The following is a 20307-nucleotide window of genomic DNA, read 5'->3' on the forward strand; positions in this document are numbered from 1 at the left end:
CATCATTTCCATCTGGGTAAAATATGCTAAGACTGCAACAACATCATATGCTTATGGTGAAAGGCACACAGGCATCTCTAAATATCTCTGCAGAAGCACACAGCAGCCAAGGAAGACTCCTACCACATACAACCTGTTTGGTATGCAGGGACTGAGAAAGCTTCTCAAGGGACCATTTAGTGCAATTCTCTATGAAAGACAGCAAGACAAAAATCAATTTTTCCCAGGAAGGGAAAATAGCAAGATGATGAAAAAAGGGCTTCTGAAAACTTTCAATGACAGCATGAAAGGCAGCTATAAAAAACAAACAAACAAATCCCAACAAACACAAAAAACCCCACCCACCCAAAAATGTGAATCCACTGAAAGGGAATGCCATGCATTTCCATTGGAACAAGGGGATCTGCAGCCACAGCAAGTCATCATCACAGCAAGTCATCATTTCCAGCCTCCTCTCTGGGCAGTCTGTCCTTACCACCACATTAGAGCTGGCTCTGCAGTTCCAAATAGCTTGGCCCACTTGAAGCAACCTACAGAACAATTATATAGAAGGTTTAAACAGCCTGATTATTAAAGGTCTATGAAGCTTTTATTTCAGACCAGGTCTCCTGCCACTGATCAAACACCCAGCACATCAGGCGAGCCAGGTGGGCTTTGAGAATGTAGCCTCTGGTTTTGTTTTAGGTAGAAGGAATCCAGTTTGCATCTCCTGATGCAAGCTCAGCAATGCCAGCCAGCACACAGGGCAATACAGGGGGGAAAGTCAAGAGGTTCACTTCACAAGTGCCTACCTCATCCAAATCAAAACATAAAAGGCAGGCATACTAAACTTCCAATGCCTTTACCCCATACCAGTATCAGACACTTGTTCTCCCCTCTCAGTTCATATGCTCACTTTGGGAAACAAGAGAAGGAAAAAAGTTTCTTAAGCCTCTTTGCCTTCTTGCTGCATACCTCTGGACCCTTCTTTCATAAGATGAAGGGTTAATAGTAAAAAAGGGCACAGGACATTAAATAGAAGCTCCCTTTGTGCCAAATTGCTTCTCAGCTGCCAGTGTGCTGATTTTATTGATGAATGCAATTTTTGCAGCATGTTTTTATGTCACATTCCCTAGTCTGCCATTTTCAATGCTGGATGAAACCACCAGCTTAAGAGCAGCTTTTACAACTGTTTTTGAAGAGCTCCCCCACCACTTGCAGCATTGCTTATGACACGGCTCAAGGCTGGGAGTGGTGAGGGAGGAAGAAGACACTGCACTGACAAGTCCATTGCATGGGCCAGGTGCTGGGCTGCTGCTGGAGCAGGGAAGGATGGGAAACAGCAGGCAGGACAAGGACTCTGGTCCAGCTGAAAGTACTTACTGGTGGGGGGGGTGGTTATCAGCAGCCACTCTGTGAACTTGGCAGCTCCTCGGCTGAGGAACCTTCCCCAGAAAATGGGCATTACCACCAGTTGCACCAGGCTTATGGGCAGTGCCATGCAGGGCCATGGACCAAGAAAGTTGGATGCTCTGCTAGGCTGCAGAGTCTGAAAGAATAACTTGGTCCTATTTAATAATCTTGCTTTTAAAAAGAGACTGTCATTCGTGGGAAGCTTTTGCAGAGAATGTAAATTACACACAAACACACACCCTTACATGCCTTGAAGAGCTTCAAGCAATACTCAAAACACTCCCAAGGCTTCCAGTTACTGTCTCAGCTTAATTGCTTAATACAGGCCCATACACTTTTCCCTCTTCCCACATGTCTTCCCCAGTTCCCAGAGATCCACTGTTGCCCACATGAAGATAGACAGGGGTTACGCTTCTGGCAGCTGAGGGAACAAAGCTACACGATCTACACAGCAGATCTGCAGCAACTTCTCACAGCACAAAAGAGTGCTTGAGATAGGGAGAAGGAAAGCACAAGGGGAATAGTGTGCTTTTCTCCAGCCAGGGGATACCAAGTGGGAGTGTTTTTGTTTATTTCAAGGGAAAAAACCCAATAAATTCTTATTAGTATGCACACTATAATTCAAAGTCTCACAAGATTCTGTGCAATAGCGATCTGAAAGACACTGCCAGGCACAGAACTGTGTATGGCAGAAAACTGAGTATGAGTGGAAAAACTGCATCAAGTAAGTTTTCCTCCCCTTCAAAAGGACTTTTACATCAACACACTGGCATTTTACTTCCTCCCTCCATCGCTGCAGTCACTGATGCTCTCGAGGCTGACAGCACTTGTCTGCATCACTCTCCCCAGATGGTTCAGAAAGCAACAACCAGGGTAATTCGGTGCACACAAAGGGGGATTCAAATCAAGCTAGGAAACAGTGTGAGTAGCTAAGCCAGACCCCTGTGCTTTCAGGGGGATCTGCTTCTCTGCCCTCAAACAGCAGCCTCCTTCAGTCCCACTCCTCATTGAGGCCAGCTTTCCTTCTAGTCCCCATTGCTGAGAGTCACCATCCCAGGACTGAGGTTAGCCTCTGGAAACCACCAGTCTTCTTCCTTCCTGTAATGGTGATAGAGACCTTTTCAGGAAAAATCTGCCCCCTGAGGGTATGCATTTGTTTGCTGTCACCCAGTGACCCTTTTGGCTGCACAGGTGCTTATTTTAAAGAGCACCTGTGTAGCCAAAATAATAATAATAATTTCTTAATTTTCTTTGCTGGTAAAGAACTGCTCATACCACATATGCTACAAAAATTGAGGTGCAGTAGAGAAAATGTTTATAGTGTAGCAAATAACTGATGTGAGCCACATATTGTAAATTCCCCTTCTCCACTTCCTCACCCAGAAACAGGGCATAGCACAGCAAAAATAAAATAAATATACATCATTCTGTTAATTCACTGACAAAGGAGCAAGCCCAAGGGCATTGCTCTCCTGTCCACAGAGGATGGCTGCTCTCCCAGCCCACTCCAGACACCAGGCACAGGACTATGAGCTTGGCACCACACTAACCCAGCTATGTGGCTTCTGGAGCAAAACCAGGTCATGTTCAGCCAAGAAAGCAGAGCAGCCAAAATGCAGCTGCTTGTACCACTATGCCCTTAGATACTTGTACTGCTTGTGTTTTCAGGTCAAATTCTTTTTTCCTTGGTAACTATGAAAAATAGACAACTTTCATAAGTGTCTCAGGAGTTGACCACAGACTCTAGAATGCAAGGGCTTTGCAAATAAAAACACCCTGCACTGTCAGAACTAAATAAAGCAGCTGAAGTTTACCTAGCTAAGAAAATGTTAACTATAACATATGTTCTTGGAAGTCACTGTTTCATTCTTTGAAACTACGAGCAACAGTGTGCGCTGCAGTGCTGCCTCCCCAGCCTGCACGGAGGATATACTCTGCTACTTTAATTTTCTACTCCTTGAATTTTTCCTTGGAAGTCTCCACCCCCTACACTACATTCCCATCTAGCCACCCCCAAGCACTAGGACTAAATTAAGCCAAAAAATCAAAGCCAGCTGATTATTTATTAAATAAACAGGACACATTTTGTCTTTGGTAGAATGGAGCACTCCTGGTTAGCTGAAGACTTTAAACTTCACTTTGGCGGGGGCAGACGGAAAGGAAGGAAGCAGTGTTTCACTTTAGGAGAGCACACTGAGAACTCATTATTTGACTTAAAAGCCATCTGCCTACAAAATGAAACTGTATACATACATAAGACTTAACAAGCTGTAAGCAAGCATCAATAGCAACAATCATATTTCAGTGATAATAGCCAGCTTTGATCACATTCCTTTAGGATAACTCTCCCCTTCAAATAATTTTCAATTCTCTCAACTCCTGTCAAGTCCATCTCCCACATCTGCCAATTAAAGGAAGAAGCAGAAATTTAAATTAATGGGGGTGCAGGGAGCAAGCTAGTGCGCTTTGTTTGTGTGTCAAAAACTTTACCAGGATGCAGAGAGGTCCCTGACAAACAGGGGCCAGCAACACGTGCAAATGAAAAAAAGCCAGTTATGTACATGGGAAGGCATTCCTAAATTTTTCCAGACAAATTCTGAATACTTTGTTTCCTCTGAGAAAATAAGCATTTGACTAGAGATCTCCTAATCAGGAAGCAGACACGTCAGGTATTTCTAGAATGCTAATGAATGTACAGAACAGTGCAGGGATTATCTGCTGCCTGCCTCAGCTGACACCAGGGACTCCCAGTATCTGAACTCCCTCCTGTTTTTATTCAAGTCACAGTTTGCAGAAAGATCTTTTGCATGAAAAGAAAAACAATATGTGAAGTCAGTTCCCAAACGGATACAGAGAGCTACATGTGGAGCTACAGGAAGACAGAGCTTAGAAGCCACTTGCATCAGGGATTGTTTTCTTCTTCTGTTTAGGGAAAAAAAGAGAAAACATATCCAAGACAAGAATGTGCAATAAAATCAGATTAAGGAATGTTAGTCACTCCTGGCTTCCCCTCAAAACAGAAGTCAAAAAGTTTCCTCCATTTATTCACAAGATGTCTAAACAGTGAGTCTTGCTGGAAGAACAAGAAAAGAAAGAAAAACAAAAAGAGGAAAAAGTGAAAGGAAAGAAAGAACATTGCTCTTCTCCACCTACTAATAAGCTCCTGAAGTATTCTTCCTTCATCCATGTACTAAAAGCCAGAGCAATCCCTGGTAAGTGCTGGGTCCCAGCCAGCCAAGAATGCAAATACAGTATTAAATGCATTCATACTTTCCCACTGAGACAAAGCCTGAATAGCCTAACAACTGCTTCATCCTCTGTGCTCCCTCTTCCCAGCTAAGCTCCTGATATTGCTCCTAAATACAGATGTCCCTGACTGTTTCCATCTATGTTTACACAAGGAAGAGGCTGAGGGTCACAGGGTGGAACAGCTGAGAAGAGCAGGCACATTGCTGCAAACGTGTCCACTCTTCCTCAGATTTGGCTCTGGTACTCAATGGCTGTGCTGTTTGCTGTTCAGCATCCATTTACACTAACACCAGGGTGGTTCTTGGAGAAAGGAGGATTGTAATTGAAACCATCAAAAAATAACCATTGGCATACAACACTTGTTATTTAGCACAGACCCCCTTCAGCAGTTTTCGTGGTCATGATTCAGCAGACACAGTGGCAGCACTCCAAAATAAGGTCTCTTCCTCCTTTTTCTGCAAAAGACCCATGGAGCTGCACAAGCAGCCTAGGAGAGGACCTCATGCCCCAAGCTTAACCAATTTACTACCACACTGCATTCCAGCCACAAGAGAAAATACAGACTAAATGCAGTTGCAGGCAGAGAATTGTGCTAAGCCTTCACAAAGCCTCTCCCATAGAGCCCTGTTTCCCCATGAGCAAAATGGACCTGGGCTATTCCCAGTAGCTGATGAGTCAAATAACTTCATTATGAAATGCTTGCTTAAGACCAGAGTTGTTATTTAAGGAGCCAGTATCTCACCTCCCTCTCAAAGATAATACAGGTACACAAGACAACACACCCACAGCACAGCTCCTCTCTCTACCTACAGAAGTGATGCGCTCTGAAGCAGCTTTTGACTGCTTTAAATGTGTCACACCAGCACAGGAGCTGTTTACCTAACTTCTGCTGAGATAATAAAACTGGACATGTAACACCTCCCAGCAGCTGCAGAAAGCAGTCAACGTACCAAATAAAAAACCAGCCATTGTTAGGTTTGGTTGGTTGGTTGTTTTTAAAAAATAATGAAAACTCCTCATTTCAAAGAGGGCCTGGCAGAAAAAGTTACTAAATGGATGAAGTGATGTTTTTCTCCAATTTTTCCCACATGAAGAGCACAAGGAGTAACATATGCCCAAGACTTCTTGTAAATATATTCCAATACAAAAAAGATTGTACCACACAGTTTCAAAACAGTTGAAATAAAATTCCCTTCCTTCCTGTAAATTTGTGCTTAAACTACAGGCATAACATACCATATTTAGCATTTCCAGAGGAATGCACACAGAGATGACGGTGAGGAAGACGGCTGTGGTTGTAGACTTCCCTTTAAACTCCATCTTTTGCTTTGAAAACAGACAAACATGCCACATCTGAAGAGAAGAAAGTTAACAGCTCCCAATTTACACATCTGCTGGACAATAGAGCTCCCACAGACATGAGCATTTTTGTCTTGCATTGGTCACATCAGATCCTCTGAGCTGTCAGACACAACCGTCTTCATGTATGAGGAGTCAGAATCTTCTAACCCAATTTGGAGGAACAATTATTCTCCTTGGAGTCTTTATAGGGCTTTAACTGAACCTGGCCCATATCAGCTTTGAACCTCACCTTCCTCCAAAGGTCTGGGCTGCTGCCTATTCAGATTGTTACTGGTCACTGCCCCCTTGGGAGGGCTGGGAATCAGAGTACAAATAAAGAGCAGCAGAGTGTAGCAGTGGTACCATGCTGATGTTTGGAGAGACACTGAGAAAATGACAGATAGGAAACAATTTTTTTTTTAAATTGTGGAATTGTGCATTTGACGTTTTTTTTTTAATCCAAGTAAACCACTCAGAAATGTATACTTGTGTTCTGAGCAGATTACTCATCATAACCATGTTAAAACTATTAGCTGGCAATTATTTCCCATTTGATGTGGCACTAGACAACAGACCTAAACTCCTTAGTATTTTTCCCCATCTTTAAAAACAACTAAGTGGCATGGAATCTAAATGTCTTAAAAACACCTGATGATTGTTGTCCTCAATCAAATCTTATCAGACCAGTGCAAAAGCTGTTTGCCCAGCTCCTGCTGGGATGATAAAGAGATACACAGCTTGCACATCACAAGAGGACAAAAAGAAGCATACCCACCTCCGGCTGTTGGGAAAGCAGGATTCTGCAAGTTGCAAAAGCTCATATGCTTTATCATGGAAATGATTACATTATTCAGGAGTGGCTGGTGGCAGTGACTGTGCCACCACCCTGGCAGGCACACCACTTGTGTGAACTGGCAGCTTGGCAATCATCAGTCTCCCAACCCCTGTTTCCAAAAAGAAGCACCATTCTGAAGAGCAAAAAACAAAGCTCTCCACGGAAGCTATACACTGCAAGCAACTTCAAGGGCTGTGTTTCAGTAGTGCTACTCTTCCACACCTTACAAAAGAACTTTATTTTACTGACATTCAAGCTGCCAGAGTTGAGATTTAGATAAAAACAAGTGCAGACAAATATTACAACCACTCTGTTTCTTCCAAATGCCAGTATTTTCAGTGCCATTGACACTGACAAAACACTTGAACTGTATACTGTACTTTACTATCAAAATTCAACATCCAGCCTCCTTGTGCTGTCCTCCCTGATAGGGTTTCTCCAAAGCCATTCAAGCCAGATTGTGGGATATCAGCTACCTAAGTCTCTCAAATTGCTGTTCACTACAGCTACTGTTTCTGCACTTGTATTTCCCAGCCAGTTGGTTGAGAATGCTAAGTGCTATAGAGTTAAGCAGATTATTTGTTTTTAAATTATTCATGTTTTAACTACATTAAGAAAAAGTCTTTAGGCAAAAGATCTAGGAAGCAAAGTTTTGCAGATAAAATATGTGAATTTGGAACCGAAGTGTCTCTTTTTAAAACCAGTGAGGTTTTGCTTTTTTTTTCCCCTCCAGCTTTTTTCCCCTATCTTTCCCATAGATATTTCCTGTGCATTCTCTCTTCCCCTGCACTTTGAATTTTACTAAAACTTTGTCTTTGTGGGAAGTAGATTCTGGAGGAAACCTCAGAGATATGAAGACAGCAATCTCAGAACCATCAGACCTCCTGCAAGCTAATGAAGCAGCCAAGTGCACAGTTGGAAGTTAGGTGCCATGTGAACCCAAAGAGACCCAGACAGCACCTCAACAGGGACAAGACTTCCCCTTTGATCCTGAACTCTGCTCTGATGCTTTGCACCAAAGTGCAGCAACCTCTGGATCAGCTCACAGAGCCCATCCACGTGCGCTGTAGCCAAACACCGTGTTCAACAGGACAGGGTTCACTGCATGCAATAACAAGCATTCCTGATTTATTTTAGGCTGCATGAAAGCTAATAACATAAGCAAATCTTATGTTTGTCTTGAAACAGTACAAACACTAAGAGTCAAGGAACAATGTCTCAGCAAGACAGCAGGAACCAAATGTGAGTAATCACAGAGGAGTTTGGGTAGGAAGGTGGATTTGAAGGTCATCAAGTCCAACCCCCCTGCAATGAGCAGGGACGGAGACCCCATAACTGCATGGCTCAGAGCTGACACAGCCCTATTGTGCAGGAGGGATGCAAGGCCATGCCAGAGCCTTTGTGCACCTAACAGACACAGGACTGTAGCAAGCCACCTTCACAGATCTTTGGATCTCAGCACAGCCCCTGAAGTATCTCCAGCAGCATTCCCTCCTCAGTGATCCCTCCTGAGCAAGGATGCAACTTCTTGTTATCTTGTTACAGGGATGCTTGTTACTTCCATGTGCAAGCAGCTATCCAGAAATATATGTTACTGACACTGATGTGCCTGGCAGTACCAGGAGGTCTCTAAGGCAAGGAGACCTGGTTTGCTGGAATTGTTCAGTTCACACCAGTCGTGAGAGCCACCATGGAAAGGCACCATTCAGCAAGATGCTGGCAAGCAGCCTAGCTAACCTAGGTTACACTAGCAGGTTCTCTCACGGCTGCTGCTGATGCACATACATAAGTATCTTCATCACACTGATCTCCTTCAGCTCTCTTGGGACACCTACATGGAACTGAAGTGGTCTGAAACAGAGGCAATAACATTTCTGAAGGCAGATGGTGCTAGGAATTCTGATTTTCCAAGATAAGCACACACCCATAAACCAGACCAACAAGACTCAGGAGCATGCTACCCACACACTGTATGACACCCATCATGGTAGAAAGGCACTTGGACCACACTCTGCAGCTCCAGTACTTCCTCATGATGCAACAGAGCTCTGGGATCTCAGGATGCAACTGGTGAGAGGAAGGGTGTGGGACACTGCTGCCACTTACCAGCTGAACCGGGACCGAATGAGGTACAGTGCTAAAAAAATCCACCCAGGGAAATTATTATTCCAGGCATCCAGAGGCAGGACAAACTAGCTGCAGGGATGCTCTGCACATGGTCTGGTGATCAACACTGGTGAAGTCCACTCTAAGACAGGGCTTGGCACACACCTCCAACAATATCCTTTCTCCTGCTCACCACCACTGTGCACTTGCCAGAGTTGATGCAGATGACACGTACCCTTGCTGAGGGGTCATCTGAGCAAAGGAAGATGAGTTTGTTGTGGCAAGCTGTTTCCTGTGATCTGCACCCCATGAGCTGACTCCTGTGGCCAGCTGCTTCTGGGAATGTTTCAGAAACAGGAGATGGGTTCTGAGGTACTGCCAAGCCACTCTGCCCACAGCAGAACATTAAATTGCAGCAGATATCCAGTCTGCAGCTTCTCCCAGAGCTCCCCCTCTCCACTTCTCTCCATCCCTTATAGATGACATGGCATGCTGTGAGATGAGCTAAAAACCTCCCTGCACCCCAGAGTGCCCAGCAGCACCTGTACAACAGAGAGCAGCATACAGCAAAGAACAACCTCTAACACAGACCCTCTGTGACACCCACAGGTGCCACACTGCTTTGTTACTCAGCATGTCCCCTCCCAGGTGACTGGAATGTGCATGTGGGAAGGGGAAGTGTGCTATGGTATGGCAGCCAAGCACATCAAGGGAGGAGAAGTAAAATCCCACTTTAAGCAAAATACAGCACAGGGAAATAGTGTTCTTCTGAAGGACAGGCTGGGACCATCAGGACAGCCTGCAAACAGCTATTCAATTCCTCTCTTTCAGGGCAAGAAATGTTAACTCTACACGTGGGTGACAAAAGCTGTCAGGTAATGCTGTCACATGTCCTTTGAAGTCAGCCAAAAAAACAGGGAAGGGAAAATTCCACAATACTATCAACAGCACCTTTGCATCCACAAGCAAAAGGCAAGAGACTTCAACAGACATTAAATAAAGTTTATTTAAATCAAGCTAAATAAAAAAGTTTCCTGTTTTTCAGAGTCACAGCCCATTACAAGCACAGATACCTTGATGAGGTCAGAAAGGCACCAGCCACACAACTACTGAAATCAACTAAAAAAAAGTAATCTGATGTGCCTCTGGGCTTGGTCTATTTACACAAGAAGTGTTAGCCAGATCTAGCAAAAATCATGACTCTAGTATTAGCATTTTCAGTCACCCAAGAACATGTTAAGCTCACTAGCAGATCATTGTCAGCACTGTTTGCCCTTAGTTATTGTCTGCCCAGGGCAAACATTTGGGATACTTTTGGATACAAGCTGATAAATGGAGACATCATGTGGTTACCCATACAGAAAAGTAACTCCCTCATTAAAGAACCTCAAGGATGAAGAAGCAACTTTTGAACCATAGCATTGTATGACCCAAGTTCAGTTTAACACTGGAAACAAAGATCTCACATTTTGTAAGCAGTAGATAAATCCTGTACCAGGATTTGATGCACATATGTTGTCTCCCTACATGCTACGTTCTCCTCTCTAATATGCAGGGATTTTAAAATGCAATGAATACATTGCATTAGTGTTCAGTCCACTTTTAAGTGACTGAAGAATAATGCAGATACAAACACTCCTCCTGCTATTGATATACTTTGTCCCAGCTAGGAATCATTCTGAAATAAGATTTTTAACATTTCTTGTTGCAAACTGTACTCCAAATGTCTTATACTTCCCCCCTGCCCCCCTCCCCACCAAGGATAAGGCATGTTAAAATCATGCTGAAACTCAATTTTTAATTTTTATTAGCCACAAAGGTACTACCCTAGGAGTGATTTATGGGCTCTATTATAAAGCATTCATTTATTCACTCAGAGTCAGAAAAAATTTCTTCCAAACTGCAAGAAACTTAATCGTTTTCTGATTAACACAATGTGTTTTGTTAATGCAATGGGTTTTCCTCCCCTTCACTCACATCAGCTGCATTTCAAACTAGACCTCAGTAAGCACACAAAAGCAAAAATGTAGAGATTACATTACTTTGTATATAAAATCACTGCATCATACTACTAAAACTACCAAATTGCTTGGCAGAATGAAAACAAAGCCATGCTAAAACAGGCTAATGAAGAGAACAAATGAGTTGTCACCAGTGTCCATCCTGAGGCCATAACTAACAGACCTCCTCTTAGGACACCTTCATAGCATCCAGGGATGAGGGAAACAGCTTTAGCCCTTTTCAAATCCCTGCTGGTAACTCAGCTCTAAAGGAAGCAGTTGTGTTCACCTACAGCAGCTGAAGAGGCAGAAAGGCTGGCTCAGCAGCTGGGTAGCCTTGCAGTGCCCTTGCAGGCAGAGCTTTTCCCCAACTCCACTGAATTCAGCTGGTTTCTAAAGACAGCAGACTGTACAGAGTTTCTTATGTATATATCAATTCCAACTAAATAGTCATTCTTCTTCAAAACTTTACTTGAGAATTAAAAAAAGTGATCTATTATTTCTAATGCAAAGGGATAATCAGAGCAGAAAACTAACTGGTCCAAGACTCACAGCAAAAGGCCAGTTCTCCTCACTAAGTGTTACTTCTATACCTGTTCTGTCACTGCTTTCCAAGTCTTTTTCTAGTGCTGAGAGTAAAGCAACACCAGCACTTGTGTGCTTTCACCTAACACATTCTCCTGCCCAGGGAGCAACAGCATTGCAGAGCAATTAAAAAGCTGAGGCAAGGAGTAGAAAGCCAACAGGTGAGAGGAAGAAAAAAGCCAAACATGGGAGAAAAAGCAGAAGAGAAAAACTACAAGAATATTGGAGGTGGCAGGAGAGATAAGTGGTGTGGAAGTTATTAATGTGGAGCTTTTAGATGTTACTTAATATCAGCATATGGCAGGGGCCTGAAGAGCAAGAACAACACTGAAGTTTTCTAGGTTAATAGTTTCCTTAGTATTCCCACAGGATTCGTTACTACTCTAAAGATAGTGCAGAGGAAAAAATAAGATCCAAGGAGATCATCATCAGGGGCAGGTTCAAGAAAGGGTTCTTTAAACCTCCCCCAAACTGCTTTCTCTCTTGGAGCTGAAAAATACCCAGAGTTCTTATGCAGCATTAATACTGACCCATTTAAATTTGAAACATGCAATCCCAACAACACAAGGCAGACTGAAGACAAATGAGAAGGTTTAATTCACTTAAAAAATAGTTTGAGCAGAGTTATATTTGTTGAACTATATTTGGAGTTAATTTTTCAATGACTACTACAAACACCTAGCAGAAATATCCTTCATTGCATGCTTGTTTTCAGTGCAAGAGTCTACCAGTTAAGCTGTCCTAAGACCTTTAATGTACTTAAGGGTTTAGAATACTTCAAAACTTCAGCAGAAAACCTTCCTGAAGGCCTGAATCTTGAGTTAATGTTTGTATTTGCACTGTGCCATCTACCTTCATGTGCTATGTGAAAGCTACTTCAAGCTTGTGAGGTCTTGTCAGGAAAATCCAGTGTCAGAGAAGAGACTGTCCACTCTCATTATCATCTTACTTGCACATTATACTTGTTTCCATCACTCACAGAAGGGAAATGACAACTAGTCCCAACAGGAAAAAACCTGAGCCATGAGCAGGAAACAGAATTTCTTGTTTTGACTACTAAGGTAAGAAAAGGTAAATAGTGGAAAATTCCCCTCATACAAGGGCCATAACAGAGATGGATTATTTGACAAGTCTTCCTCACCACTGTTCTTACACAGCCAAGCCACCTGTCAGAGTAGCTTCACTGTCTTAAAGAAAAAGCATCAAACCAAGGAAGGAACCAAGAAATAGCATTACTTGAGACTATCTGTGAGAGTGTACATAATTGGGAAGTTCTTGTATTTTGGTGTTTTAAAGTACTTTTAGGGCAGCAATCCACAAGTATGAGAGAACAAACAGAAGTTTGGAGGGACAGAAGAGTGTTTATTTGCTCGCTCTTATGCGGGTTAGGAACTGATGCTAGGCATGGAGTTGAGGAGAAGCTCCTATTAAAGGCTGTATGAGTTCCCACTGTAAACAAGTTTCTTTAGCCTAAATTCAGCACAGTGGGTGGTGCTTGTATAAGCTTGATGCAATTTTTATAACTGTGAAAGTCTATTTTTATTCTTAATATAGTTGATTATAGGTACTTATTATTAAGTTATTAAACTTTGAAACTGAAAACAAATCCCATGTAGCTTTAACACGGAAGTGCAACAAATGTTTGCTGTTTTTGCCAGGCTTCTGTTCTGTGATTACTGTACACTGCAGCGACAAATATTTATGCAGCGCATATTTCTGCAACAGTTCCCACTATCAGCTATCGACTGACCTCACAAAGCCTAGCTGTAGGCTATGCTATTTCCATCCCCCTTTCACTGAAATTCTTCCTTAGCAGCTGTTCTGGTTGCAATTAAAAGTAAGTGGTGATGAAAATAAAATATCCTCATACTCTAGAAATGGAGTTTTCAAGGAGAAGGAAAGAAGCAGCCTCACACTGGCTCTGCTCAGGCACCAGGTATCACTAACCATGCAAGCAACAAAATCCAAGCCTGTTTTTTGTTTATGTCTGACAAGCCAGATTAAAAAAAAATTGTTTTTAAAGTTGCTTAATAAACCAGTAGAAAGATAATGATTACCCAGTCTCATCATTTGCACATGAAAGGTGGAACAGAGAAGCTACAGTAATTTGTTGCCAGACTTCACTGGAACAAACAGCTGCATTTTACTTATCTTCAAATATCAAAGGACTTGAGTGGGACAAAGATTACTTGGTTTGACAAGCTTTCAAAGACCCCTCCAGCTCAAAACCAGAAAAGTTTCTGAAGAAAGTCATGAAAGGATTTAATATAAGCCTAGCAGCCATTCCTATATGTTGGCACGAAATCTACCACCATCCTCTAATCTTGTCAAAGCTAAGACAAGATGCTTTTCCTCCTTTCCAAATCCAGTGGAATCACACACTTCCAAAGGCTAGAAGCAGACATGTTCTTCCTCCCAGGAAGCAGAGGCTCCATGGCAGTGTGAAGTTGCTTTAAATCTGCCCATCCCATGCTAGCTCCTCACTCGAGCGACTTGTTTTCTGCCAAGAGCTGGCTCAGGGAGCTCAGGGTCACATGAATGCCAGGGCAGAGGAGACAGGGAAGCATCCTTGGGACAGTCTGACCAACAGCAGAGCCACATCCTCCAGTGCATCCATGAGCTACACTGAGTGTCAGCAGAGTTTCTTCTTCACCCTCCCACCCTCCTTTGGAGCAAATAAACTGAAGACCTCAAATCACCTTCTCTGCACACTTTAATAAAATTTATTCTAGTCTCCTCAGACTCCAGACTTCACTCCCATTGTGAACATCTGCACAGCTCAACCAAAAGAAAGAGCAGAAGGAATTCAGTATTTTCCCTTAATATGTGCTGCAAACTGCTGTATTATTTAATATATCAAATACCTTTGACAACAGCAGTAAAATCACATTGCTCTTGCTTAGAAATACAACATTTTGAGAAAACAAAGTAAATGCCTTTGCTGCAAAACAAACAGGAAGGTTACTGAAAAAGCAAAAACAAGATGTGAAGGAATTGAACTCAAACTTTTGTAACTGTACCCATTCTAGAAGGCTGAGCAGAGAGTTAAAAGTTTTAGGTAGCTGGAAATAGCTGCTGCCTCAAAGCCAGTTTTTGTGTTTTAACACATGTGGTTAGACAGCCAACAACCATTCCTGGGGATTATCTGCTCAGAGTATGAAAGACAATAAAACAACCCACCATTGCTTTTTCAGGCAGACCTGGGCATGATTCCCATTAGCACATTTTTATTTTAAAACTGAGTGTGATTGCTCTGATTTTATAATACAAGAAAGCTAAGCACAGATGTTGGTACTTAGAGCTGCACAAAACTTTGCCAGGTAAATAACAAATTGCAGAGTTATGAACTGCTTCTGAACATGCACAAATATATTGCATGGCACAGCAGTTTAAATATATTAGTCACTGTATGCAGTTGAAGAAAGACAGCGTCTTCCAATCTTTACATTAAAACAAGGCAAATCCAAAACCCAACCAGGTAAATGCACATTTTTCCCCTGTTGATTTTGGATCAAGCTTTAAGTGAGAACCGATGGTAGACAGCACTTTTAACCAGTGAAGGAGGAAAGCAATGACTGGTGTTCAGTGCTGGTTTACTGTAACAGTAATGAACTATTAAAAACTATAACTACAAAAGAAAAGACACTTATACCAAGTTTCTGAAGGTGGTACTTGATGGCTTTTTACATACTATCAGTTTTCTAAGACTGCAAAATGCAAGACAACACAGATATCAGAAGTCATCAGCCTTCTCTAACTTCCATCCATGCCAATTAACAGCTGCAGTTAATTTGTGGTTTTACTGATTTATGACATAAGGCCCTGCTCCATTTTGCTGTGGAGTGTGGTTTAGTGTAATGGCTATTAGAATGTCCTTCAGCTTGTTCAGATTTTTTTTTTTCGCCTTTCCTGTTCCTGCAGGAAGTGTAATACTTGACAAAGTTAACCTGAAATACCAATTTGTCACCTGCCACTTCAGTGCTTCATCCTACTTGTAGGACACATACAATAAAACCATTTAAACCTTTACAAAGCTTTAAAATTAGCTGTACTGATGGAGAGATTGTGAATTTGATCTAGAATTTGCTTTACAATTGACAAAGTGCCTCCCCTTTATTAATTTATTGTTATTTTTATAGAATCAGAACATACCTCCTCTTGTGGACAAATCAGAAAGGCTTCTCAGGCAAGCTCATTTAACCTCAGTCTGGCATCAGGATGAGACTAGATAGGCTGTGCACCACCTCTGCCACCTCCTTTGCAACTTGAGCTACAGCAGATTTTCTGCTACTGCCCATGCAAACCCTATAAACCCGGCTGACCCTGGTAGGAAGTGAAGGTCTGGACAACAGCAGCCTTCATCAGTTCTGCCAGTATCAGAAATCATTAGACTTGATTTACAGTGGTGTGCTCAGTTAACCACTCTGTTCACTCTGCTTTCTTTACCTGGTCCTAGACATGCCACTTGGACAAAAAGCACTGCACAGAGTACTGACAGGGTGATCAGCTTGTTCATTTTGCCACACTTCCTTGAGTTTCTGAACTTTCTAGATTGAACACACCCCAGTAGATAACACAAGCAAAAGAGGAGAAATTTTCAAATCTCTTTTACTTGATAGGCCTCCACTCACATCCTTATACCCATCCTGCAAAGTTCAAGGAGTCATTATAATTCTGCAATTTATTCCATTCTATTTAAAATGCTCCAATACAGATCAGTTTGAACACATACTGTGCCTCTGTGAGACAGGCATTAAAGCAAGATTTGATAATATTTTAATTCCATTTAATCATACAAGAAATAATGTAATGCATTCACAGTATGTAACACTAACTCCTTTCAGTTTTTCTGGTTTATGTTTCTGCTTGAATTCATAGCTTACACTTAAATATTTTTGCAGTATACGAGAGATTGTTTCAAGTGCTGTAGTTTAAGTCAGACACAGACCAAACAGTCTTGAAAAACGTGATCAGCATCATCAGATAAGCTCTTCTTTGATGCAGGTCTTGGGTAAAATGCAAAAGTTATTATGGAGCAAGTCAAACACATTCTCAAGTTCCTGCATTGTTCCAAGGTCTTTGAGACATCTCTCCCTTCCACAGCAGCAGGCACCTTCCATAGGGAGTTCTGTGTATGTCTGCTATCAGTTACAGCTGAGTGAACAAATCCTCATGCTCAAAGCATCAGTTGTAAATCACTACTGTACTAACAAAGCCAAAAGAGCCACGTCAGTCTACAACACAGGACATGACCCATACTTGCAGCCTGGGAAAGCAAGTCAAAGGAGAATTACTTTCTTTTTATAGCCTGGTACTCTAATTAGGACTTTTGTCCACACTGTAATTTGGTATTGGAGGAAAAAAAAAAAAAAAAAAAGAGCAGCATATACTTTAAGCAGACAAATCACTATGAGCTATAAAAATTTGCTACAGCTGAATTTACTCAAACATAACCTGAAAATGTCCCAGATTCTTCAAGACCCAAAAACTATGAACTGCAATTGTTGCAAGCACAATGGGAACATCAATTCTACGCCTTATTAAAATGGCTGGCAAATAAGCACTAACACCCCCTGTGTGGGACTACTGTGATCCTGAAAAATTTGAGGCTCAGGAGATTTGAACAAAAAAAAAAAGAAAAAAAAAGAGAGAGAGAGGGGAATAAAACAGCCATACCATACCTGGACACCAACCTGGCATGAAGAGCCCCAGCAATGAGCACAATGTTTGCCTCTGGGGACAAGTGAGAGAAAGGCTTTTGAACTGAAAAAGTGCAAGACTAAGCTCAGATGAAAAACATCAAACTAGGAAACTGTTGCTTGATTATTGTGCAAAGACTAAGTTACCTATTTGGCCACACTGAGAATGTTTTAAGTGTTTAACATGACAAGAGAAAGGGTAACTCAGCTATAAACTGGGAAAACAGACAGGATGACTAATCATGCAGTTGATAAACAGTTTGCTTTGCTAGAAAAAGAGACCTGACCTTCAACTATTCAGTCCTCCTGTGCCTGCATACTTCTGCTCTGTTCCCTGAAACTCTCCCTACTCTACAACACAGAGAACAGCCTCTGGCAGCCAGCTCCCAGGACTACTCCCACTGAAAAGCAGTTGTCCCTGCTCCAACAGCCTAGAGAGCCCATGCTCTGCAGTCTCCTTCAAAGTCCCAAGAGAGCACTGCTCACATATTTTACTAGCATCCCTGTCACGCTAATTTCCTGCCTCTGAAGTCAGAATTTAGGGTGCATGCACACCACATTCCCTTGAATGGCACGATGATTTCTTGGTGCTAGTCACCTTGTTTTCTTGTGCAGGTCTCCAACAGAACGACCAGCATGGCTCTATCACCCCAGAGCAAAGGAAAAAAAGACAAAGATTTCACCTTCATTCTTGAAGGTAAACATTTCTAAAGGCTTTGTCTAAGCAAAGGAGATGAGCATGACTGTTGGGGATTATCCACAAGTATGAACCTCAAATGTTAACCTCAGAAGTTCCTTATGAAAGTTAGCACTAAGCAAAGGGATGGGCCAGAATCTACTGTTCTCTTCAGCTTTATAGAGGGAGAAAGTGTGTTGGGAAAGATTTCAGGCTTTGCCACATGTGAGGAAGAACAGGCCCGTCCTCCTTCATTTGTCAGCATGATTCTTTTCACTGAGCAACAGGTAAAATAAAAGCTTTTTAAAAAGGAAATATTGCCCTTTCCCATTAAGGTTAAAAGTTATAAACCTTAATAACCAGCACACTTCTCCTAGAAGAAGAAGGAGAATTTTTTCTATATGTAGACAACAGCTCTCTGATTTCCCTGTTACTGTGATCAGCATTTCAGAGGCAAACCCCTCCCAGTGCAGGCTTAGGTCAGTGGTTTCAGCAGTCTGTCTAGAGCCCCGGGACCTGTGTTCTAAAGAGGACTGATCCAGAGACATGAATAAACTTAAACTGAAGTAGGCATGACAAAGTCATGCAAAGGATTTCTCATGGCTTGACCCACCATGAACATTAAGAAGCCCTAACAGGCATTGCAAGAAGACCTAATCAGATTTGTGATACACATTTGCACTTTCTGCACAAGAAGGAGGAGCAGGTTTTGTCCCATAGACATTTCCACTTACCTGATAGACAGACCAACTAAACAAACTGCTCTAAACCCTCTTCTCAATTGGCTCCTTGAGCATCTAAAAATCACATTTAAAAGGTGGCAGACAATATGCTCTGAACAGACAGGAGCCACACAGCCCTGGATGTATTTGATGACACCGAATCAAACACACTACACCAATGAGCAGGTTGGAGCCTCTTGCTAAATCCTTTTCAGTACACAGCAAGAGTCCAGGCCAAAAAAAAATCACATGACTGCTCCAAGTCTCAAATCAAGTCTTGTTTCTGAAACTGTTGCTGACAAGATTTTAATTCCAAAAGCCCTGTGCTATAAATCACTACATGGCTGAAAAAAAAAAACTGTGGAGGAAGTGTTAACAAGTGTTAGGTTCCCCTGGGATTTAAGGAGCTCTGTGAGAAGACACCTTATTATCATCTTCTGAAGAGACTGCCAAACACGGTTCTTAAAGAGAATAACAAATAGGCCTTAAACCTGATGTCATCTTGACATTCAGATAATTCTACCTAATGTTTGCTTGATGATTCAAAATGGGAAGAATTAGCATTCCTTAGTGTAAGGACAGAGGGGGGAAAAAAAGTCATCATTTGCCTGTTTGCCAGGTTAACACAGCCAAACAAGATGTCATTTGTGACATTTTTTTTTTTTCCTTTCAGAACTACACATCTGTGTGCATTCACACACGGGCATGAATAACTTGGGTGTGACACTGACTATCAACATGGATAGATAAGATTGCTAAATGTGAAGTAATGGTACTAAGATCCCCTCCCTCCACCAAGTGGAATGGTGCACTTGGCATGCTCAGGTGATGACAGGGTATCAGCAGCACAAGGTGCGTTCACCTCAGACAGCAAAGGGGCTCATGGTGATTCTCAGCATGGTATCTTTCAAACACCTTACACAGGCAGCAGTGCAGTCCCTCTCCCTGCCATGAAGCCATGCCATCTTGCCAGCTGCAATGAAGTGCCTGTGAGGAAGAGCAAGATGGCTCCTAGATGCCTCTTACATGATTTCAGCCTTTAAATGGGTGCCACAAATCCACTCTTCCCCTTGCCGCGGCACGCTCTGAGGCACTGAAATGAAACTGCATCTTACCTTGTCTTTGGATAAAAACCCTGAGCAGTGGATGAGCACTTGAAACAGCCTTGAAGAAGTTGTCATCATTATTAATAGGGAGAAGGTCTCCATGCACATCAGCATATCCGATCATCACTTCCAGGTTGGCTATGTGATGAATGTGAAGAATTAGTTTGTAGAAGTCTTCAAACTTTCCTGGCTTGTAGCGATCCAGAGAGAACCTTCTGAATTCTGCCCCAAACTGCAAGAGAAAGCAAACAGAGCATCAGCAGACGTGTCACCACAGGCCAACGTTCCAGTCTGACATTTGAACAAGGTGTAGATCACCTCTCTTCACAGAATTAGAGAGCCACAGGATCAACCAGGTTGGAAAAGACTTCTGAGATCAAGTCCAACTTCTACTATTCAAACCTATTCTGTGGTGAATACAGTCACATGTTGGTGCTTACAAGCCTACTAGTGGCCTTTTAGGTCCTACCATCAGAACATAACCATGGCTACCAAGATATCACAGGTACACCCAATTGTTCCACGTAAAAAGAAACCACATTTTTAAAATATTAAGTTTTCATTAAATCTTCTAGAGGATAACTGCATTTGTAGGA

At 42.2% G+C, this 20307-nt stretch overlaps 1 protein-coding gene across 1 annotated transcript in view; it reads right to left on the reverse strand.

The window, feature by feature from the left end:
• The window catches only part of PARD6G (par-6 family cell polarity regulator gamma), a 64842-nt gene that overhangs the window by 31942 nt on the left and 12593 nt on the right, over positions 1–20307 (reverse strand). The window contains exon 2 of the mRNA XM_053943799.1: positions 19721–19943. Coding sequence (XP_053799774.1) covers positions 19721–19943 — 223 coding nt within the window. The remainder of the gene's footprint in view (positions 1–19720; positions 19944–20307) is intronic.

Source organism: Vidua chalybeata, chromosome 1, assembly GCF_026979565.1.
Source record: "Vidua chalybeata isolate OUT-0048 chromosome 1, bVidCha1 merged haplotype, whole genome shotgun sequence".
NCBI classification, from domain to species: domain Eukaryota; kingdom Metazoa; phylum Chordata; class Aves; order Passeriformes; family Viduidae; genus Vidua; species Vidua chalybeata.